General features: G+C 48.5%; 1 protein-coding gene across 1 annotated transcript; it reads left to right on the top strand.

Annotated features, from left to right (window-relative positions):
• Positions 1-2080: 2080 nt before the first annotated feature.
• FAM107A (family with sequence similarity 107 member A) lies at positions 2081-7388 on the top strand (the record flags this gene model as incomplete). The annotated part of the gene is made up of 3 exons (XM_082487832.1): positions 2081-2250; positions 5924-6080; positions 7281-7388. The coding sequence occupies 3 exons, from the start codon at positions 2081-2083 to the stop codon at positions 7386-7388; spliced, it is 435 nt and encodes a 144-aa protein (XP_082343958.1).
• Between the last annotated feature and the right edge of the window lie 704 nt (positions 7389-8092).

The following is an 8092-nucleotide window of genomic DNA, read 5'->3' as shown; positions in this document are numbered from 1 at the left end:
GGTCCTTCAGGCTTCGTTGGCTGCGTAATCCTTCCACACTTGCTGCTCGCTGCATTATCCCTTAGCAGAGCACAACAGGTGGATTTCAGATGGACAAATCCAAGACTGATACGCCCCAGCCCTTCTCCTGCTGTGCGGCAGGATTTGGTACCCAGCACACAACCAAACACAGGAATCTCTCTGTCGCAGGATGGGGCAGCTCTGGTCTATGACAGCACAGAACAGTGGGAAAAGGGCAACAGGACAACACAGTGACGCTGAGGCTAGTCTGTTAGTACAGACAAAAATGTACTAGTTAGTACTGTCCAAAAATGCTGTTTTCATGAAAAACATTTGGCATTTTATTTAAGATATGGAGACATGGAGACACAATTTTTGTTTGAAGACTGAAGACATTGCTTTGTCATTTGAAATAGGAGCCCATCCATTTAATCCACACTGAAACAAACCTTTGCTTTTGTACCTTCCTTCCTTGTCTTTTGTCTGCCTCTTTTCCTGTGGAAAAAAAAAAAAAGACCAAAAAAGGGAAGGAGTAAAAGAAGAAAAAAAAGTAAGGCAATTTTACCCTAATGAAAACCTGACATGCTTTCTCATTGTTCAAAACCTGGCTTTCATCTAACAAAATTTAGCCATGAAATTCCGCTGCCTTAACCCTTGGCTGTTCTTCAGTCACTGCATCCCTCTGGAAGGCAGCGCTGAGCCCCCAGTTCCATCCTCTGCAGTCCGGCCCCGCAGGGGTTTGTGTCAGCCTGGCACTTGCCATCAAACATCAAACCACGCCACCTTCCCCCTCTGCCAGCAGTGATGTGTGATCCTAGAGGAAAATAATTTGATACAAGAAATGACTGGTTCCAGCTTCCAAGCACCCTTTAAATATGTACCGAACTATTCACCCCAATTACACTCATGTAATGGGCTCTGATTTGTTTTTCTTTGTTCCCAAAGCAGTAGGGCCCTGGCCACATTAACATTCAATGAGAAGTTGTTTGATATTGAATCATTTCTTCAGCGGTATTATTCCTTACACAATTCTGTTTGATTGCAATCCACTTTACATTTGATAAGTACTTACTGACTATGAAAGAATGACCTAGCCTGCTTTTTCTTGCCTTTTTTTATTGATCTCTCTTTTAAAAGGGTTTTTTTCCTTTTATACGTGAGATTGCAATAAGAGAAAGAGGCAACATTACCGAACAACTGTTTTCCTTGCTGCTCCACCAACTCATATAACTTCACACTAGGCCCCCAAAAATACTATAATAACAAGACACTTGCAGACGTGGAGCTGCCTACACCCTTTTCCTGGGACTTTTTGTTCTTACTGGTAAACTTCCAAATTGTTCAAGTGAATAGTCAGGAATAAATTGCTCTTTCTGAGCTCCTGATTAGACCCTACACTGAATAACTGCAGGCAGCCCCACTGTGCTCTGCATTTAAAGGCACAGCCCACCTCATGCAGTTTGTCTTATAACTTGTGCTTTGCACTCACTTTGTAGAGGGTTTTTTGTAAAGGAGAAATGTAGAGCACTGGGAAAATACCAACAGTGAGCATGCCCTGTGGTTTGCCTGAAATCCAAGCTGCCATCACTGCCAAAACAGTGGGCTCTTGTTCTTACATCCAGAACATACAAGTTATTACAGCGCGACCACATACTGCATGGGCAAACTATGCTTTTCTTGGCATTGGGCTCAATCCTGATTATTAGGCCCACAGAATATCAGCGAAATCTTTCCTTGACAAGAGGTCTCAGATACAGCAGCTCTTCCTCAGGCCCGTGTTTCGGCAGCCCCTCACATCCCACAGCATCCCCCTGTGCTAAAGGACGGACGGCCTCGGCCACGATGACCAAAGCAGCGGCTCAGCACAGTCCACGTCCAAGGCTGTTTCCAGTTTTAGTGAGACCTATTTTGCATTAATTAATCCATTAATTAAAACTTGCCAGCTACTTGCTTCAGTGGCTGCAGCATTTAGTGCCGGTCCCTCCTCTGTCTTGCCCAGGGACGGAGAACTCCAGCGGGTTCCCACACCACAGCAGGGTGAGTCTGCTCACGCAAACACCTCTCTTTTCTTCCAGCATCCATGTACACTGAAATACAGCGGGAGCGACCAGACAGCGGGAATATCCTGACTCACCCAGACTACATAGACGGAAACCCAGACCTCATCAAACCTAAAAAGCTCCTAAATCCTGTAAAAGCCTCGAAGAGCCACCAAGAGCTACACAGAGAGCTGCTGATGAACCACAAAAGGTAAGAGGAGGTCGCAGCCTGCACTTGCAAACGAACACCATGTAAAACTTGCTGTAGTCCTTTCCTCTTTACTCTGACATGATGGTTTCTTTTAAAACAAAAGCAGAATGAGAAGCCCTCTGCTCTGTCATCCTGAAGCATCGGCTAGCACTTTTTGGAGCTGCTCACTATTTCCACCCACCTCAAGCCACAAGCGCTGGAAGATGTGAGGCATCCCTGCAGCCCCCTTCTCAGTGTCCCACACATGTTTTCTCCCTGGCCCTGTTTTTTCTTATCTCCATCGCTGACTTGCCAAGTCCCCAGCAATGCGCACCCTTCCTGTGTGCTTTAAGGTCAATCCACAGGCAGTAAGAGCTGCAGGCTGGGTGGAACCATTGAAAAGTTGGGATAGCATCAGTGTGAGATCTTCTATATGCAGAAAAGGCTGTGATTAGCTGTCTCCCTAAAAATCAAATGAGTTAAGGCAGGCTAGAATTCATATCCCTGTTTCCCCACCCCATCACCCCAATTTAACTGTTTGGGGGTACAGATACAACATCGTGATAATGACACCAGGGACTGAGAACCTATAACATCATTATCTTGCGGCAACTGTCTGAACATCAGTGCAGTAAAAGCATATTCGGTTCAGAGCCTTTTTAGCACAGCGAGAAATCTGCTGGCTTTATATTGACATTTTCTGAATACCCTGAAATATTCTGACACGATATCACTTTGACCATCTAATTAAAAGGAGCACAGCCTCTGCTCAAAAGGACTACAGCCATTATGAGAACCAGGCACATATTAATTCGGCAAACAATCAAGCCTGCCAGCAGGGTGCATTAATCGATGCTGGCACTGGCTGGCTTGGGTTTGATTTGATTTTCACTGAATCATAAGAATTACAGGGACCATGCCCTGTTCTCCAGCGTCGAGGCAGAGGTAACTATACCAGCCAGGTATTTTCAAACCCCTCTGCTTTGAGAGTGACCAAATCCTGCCTAGTGACGCTGCTCAGTTTAAAGGCGCACGCACCAGCATTGGCTTTGATCTCACAGAATGTTATTCCAGTCTAAGCACAATGGACCAAAGCATCGAGAAATTCCTGCAACGGAGGTAGCAGAGACGAACGGTGGCAGACAAGGTACAGACCCCGCAGCACCAGGCTGAGCTGAACTTCAAACGGGCACATACAAAGTGCGTTATCACTTTGTACTCGAGTCCTGTGCCTGCCACCGTGATATATCCGCATGTGCCATCAGATGCTGGCAGGAGGCAGCCCCATCGCAGCCCTCCTGAATCTCCTGACCCCTCTCATTTTAGTCCTGTACATCTCAGGAATCAATTTAAACCTGCTTTGGCTCTGTCCTGCCTAATATTTTTCAGCAAATATGTGAAACAAACTCTACTGCTAACAATAATGCATCGTTGCTGGTTTCTTGTCACTCTCAGATCCACCAGCTTTGCTTCCTGCTACATGTTACTATAGGGTGAGAGAGGGGAGAAGAGAAGAGAGAAGGATCTACCACTTGCTCCTGTTTCTGCTTTGCTGTTGATTTTTCCCCCTTAAGCAGCAGGGAAAAGCAACCGAAATCAGCAGCTTGTGCCACAAAACCCTTATCTTAGTCAACACCTCTGGGTACTAACAACGCAGGCTGATTAAATCAGAGAGTAGTAACAAATCCACAGGCAGTATTGCACGCTGTGTCTCCAACAAGCCAAGGCAGGTTTTCCCTCTCTCAAGCCTTGGGAAAAGCATCTCTGCGACATCTGAGTTCTTCATGACTTGAAAAAACATCGTAAAAGCTATGGGGCCAACGCTCCAGCTACCTTCACTGATGCTGCCATGAACTTTGTCCCACCATAAAGCAGAAAACAGAAATAACACCAGGAAGCATCATTAAATGTGGCACTGGAAGGATGCAAGCACTGGTCCCCCGCCATGCTGTGACAGCACAGAGATTTGCTGCATCTGGAAAGCGTTTCCCTCTCCTCCTGCCAGTTCAATTTCTCACGATGTGAGATACCACCTCAGTGTCCACCACCCTGCCAAGGAAGCTCGGTAGTCCACAAGGTTTGATGTCTTTGCTTTCAAACAACCTTAGCAGAAAGCGACCACCTTTCAGTCAGCAGAAACCTCCCAGTGCTGAGGATGAGCTTTGCATTAATAGTGCACACAAAACTGCCACGGCTTGGGCAAGCCCTCAGCACAGACACGGGGAGGTCCCCACCTCACCTCATAACAGACCTTCACCCACAGGAACGCCAAACACCCCACATTTTACAATGGGACTTGTAAATACTCTCAGCCAATTGAGTTACGCGAGTATTAAACCCAGCTCATTAAAGTGGCCAGTCCCCACTCCTTCCCCGTGTGCGACAGCTACGAGGTCTTTAACTCCTTCTCCTCCAAAAATACAACTTCTAGTTGTATTTTCGTGCAAGATTCCAGCCGCTATTGCAGAAGATAGCCTGCATAAATGCAGCCTCGACCACTTCTTAATAATCTGTTCTTCAGCGACACAAAACTCTGTGCGGTTGCAATAAATTCTCCTGAAATTCAGCAAATGTTCAACTTCCCAGCAGCTTCAGGTTTTTGCTTCTCTCCGACAACGACCCAGCAGGGCAGAGAGTCACCACTTTTAGTGATTTAGGCCAGGAAGCTGATGGGTTTTACAAAGGCAGGTTCCTCTTGGCAGGGAGGAGATGAGCTGGTCTCTGGAAGGGCAGGGATCATCCCACGACCACGTAGGAGCACATCTGGTCTTGTTCCGCATTCACCCATAGCCCTACATGTCCATAACTACTCCCATGCTCCTAGGGGGACAGACGCTGCTGGGAAGGTGTCTGGGGTCAGCTGCAGGAGGTAAATCTTAGTGTCTAAACTCAGGCACGGCAATACTCAAAGTGTTAGATTTCTGAAATTTGTTTGGAGAACTTCTTTCATCTCTTTAACACGCATTCAGGCCTCGCCTGCACGTCCCTGCCATGTCTCCTTTCTGGTGATCCCACTCATCACAGAACAGGGCTTGGAGCAGCTCTGCTTCATCTGAGATGCTTCGGGTGGCTGAAGGGGAGCCGGACGCCTGCGTGGTTGGCAAATGCTCTGGCTTCCAGCAGAAAAGGACATTTCGTTTTGGCCTCTTGACCCAAACTCTCCATCTCAACAGGGGGATCGCCAGCCCTCAGCTCTGGAGCAAAGCTGGGATGTAACAGGGAGGAAAGGAACTGCCAGGACAACTATTGCAGATCAATGACTACCCCTGCTGGTGGAAAAAAAATCGTCATTATTTAAAATGCCCTCAATGCTGCTGAAACCGCCACTGACATAATTAAAACTAGTTGCAGTAGGAGCCAATGGAAGGTCCCATTTCCATACCTGACCCAGAAAGCTGTAGCACCTCCGTGTAATGGGATTAGCAAAGCTTTGAGCACCACAAGCCCTGGACACAGACAGCAAACATCATGCCCGCCCCAGGCCAGCAGCCCGAGGCACCATCCCGCAGGACGGTGCTCCCAGTAACACCCTCAAAGCCTTGTGGATGGATTTGTGGACCAGGACTGCTTTGTGGACCAGGTCTCCCATGTTTCCATTTAGGACCAAGAAAAGTTTTGGGGTTGCCGGGCCGGCAGTGGTTACACCCCAGGGCATAGGTGCTCCATCCCTGATTTGTCCACTTTTTATCCACAGAGGCTTGGGCGTGGAGAGCAAGCCAGAGCTGCAGCGGGTACTCGAGCACCGACGGCGAAACCAGCTCATCAGGCAGAAGAAGGAAGAGGAAGAGGCAAAGAAATTGCAGTCTCCCTTTGAAAAAGAGTTATTAAAGAGGCACCAGAGGCTGGATCAGGTAGAACTGAGTTTTCAGTCATCCCCGGGTTATCCCAACCAACCCGCACGAGGCACAGACTCCAGGGAAGATGGGTGGGCTGCGGCTCAACCCAAGGTATAGCGTTGCTACCCCTTCATAAAACGGGAGCCACGGTGCATCCTTTGCCGCCACCCCGGGCAGCTGCAGCACCCTCATCCTCACAGTGGGATTCACCTTGTTTGTACCACCTTGCCAAGGACCCCTCCATGCACCACTGGCCCTGGGTCTCCTCCAGGTCCCACGTGGTGTACTCAGGGTGTGCTTTCCAGTTCAAAGCACCCCAAATAGCATGGGAGCTGTTGCAGCACCCACCACAGGGGTGCTCAGGACCCTGGGGTATGGGGTGAGAGGCTGCAGAAGCGCTGGGAAGTGCAAACCCTGCTGCAATCACACCCGAGCTGCTTTTGGGAGCAGTTCCTGGCATGCAATCTGGCCAAAAATATGCCTGGGGAGAGCAATATTCTGCATGGGCACTTGTCAGCAGCGGAGCCGTGCCCCGGACGCTCCGCGCCTGCTCTTGCACCCAAACCAGAGCAAGCAGCAAGCAGTCTTGTTGCCACTGAAAATAAAGTCATTCCCTGTCCTACTTGCCAGTATTTGCACTGCAATTGGATGAAACTAAATTATTTAATTAATGACATAACAGCTCCCTTGCAATAATATTAGCCAAGCCAAGATCACTTGAAAATCAAAGCCCAGCACTCTCAGAGAAGAACCAGGATATGAAGCAAGGCAGTTCAGGGACAGATCCATAAAGACTTTGCAAATAAAAGCGAAGCCGTACAATGACTTACCCTCCCTCAGACAATAACCTAATGGTGAAAGCTATTCCCGGGCTGACGGGTCTCCTTTGCTGGGAAGGATTCAAACCTCCTTCTCCCTCCTCCGTGCCAGGTCTGAAGGGAAGCACTCCTCTGCTTTTCTGCTAAAGTTCCTCCCTGCTGGGGGGGGGGGAGGGGAATTAATGTTTCAGTTGGCCAGAAAAAGAGAATTGGGGTGAACATGGCCCTGGTGTAATGCTCTGGGAAAAGAGAGTACCAACACATGCATTGCACACTCATTCAGCTTTGAGCAATAATAACTGGGCATCCAGCAATAATGAAGCCCACCATTTTAACGTAGCTTATGCACTACTGTCCTTTAGCATGCACAGATAACCACGACTCTCCTTTCTTACAGTTGGAGAAAGAGCAGGAGAAGCAGGAAGACCACGCACCAGAATTCATTAAAGTCAAAGAAAACCTGAGAAGAACATCAACAGTGACTGGGGATGAGAAAGCAGCATAGCTTCTGCCAAAACTCAACAGGGATCCTACCAGGCCGGCACTAACATATACATGCTGACATCTCTGTACATGGTGGACATTCACAGCCGCATCGTTGGGGCTACTTACAGTTATTAACATTTGCTCCAGTAGAAGGCACAAAAAAAGTTTTCCCAGCCCAGGAAGGTATCACTGTGGAAAAGGTGCAGTACTCACCGAAGAAGTACTCACATGAGGAGATGCAGAGAGAAACGATGTTATTTCCCCCCCAGATTGTGGGTGCACGCTAACCTCCAGCTAACTCTTGGTTAACCCTTGAGACACAGTGACCGTTTAAGGCAGGGCAGTCTGTGGAGGGACGGTTTGGGGGAGCCCTGCTTCCTCCTGGAGGCGGGCTCGCCAGGCGCAGGGTGACGGGAAGGTGGCTACAGCTCTGGGGAACCTCCTGGAAACCTGCCGTGGTAACTAAAAGGGACAATCTGCATAGTACTGAGAACAGCCCGGGTGACTGCAACAGCTTTCCCACGGGTCACTGGTATTGCACTAGTGCACGAGTCAAGCCTGGCTGGGGCTCTGTCCCAGCAGCACACCCGTACGATTACAAAAATCAACCCCTGTGTGCCCATACCGCTGCAGTGCAGGCAGACACAACTGTTCTTCACAAGCACCTTTAAACTGCATTTGAAACGTGTTTGAAAATAGCTATTTAGGTAGTTTCATGCTCAG

This window comes from Vanellus vanellus (assembly GCF_965231255.1).
Source record: "Vanellus vanellus genome assembly, chromosome: 9".
Classification (NCBI taxonomy): domain Eukaryota; kingdom Metazoa; phylum Chordata; class Aves; order Charadriiformes; family Charadriidae; genus Vanellus; species Vanellus vanellus.
This window is presented reverse-complemented; position numbering and strand designations above follow the sequence as displayed.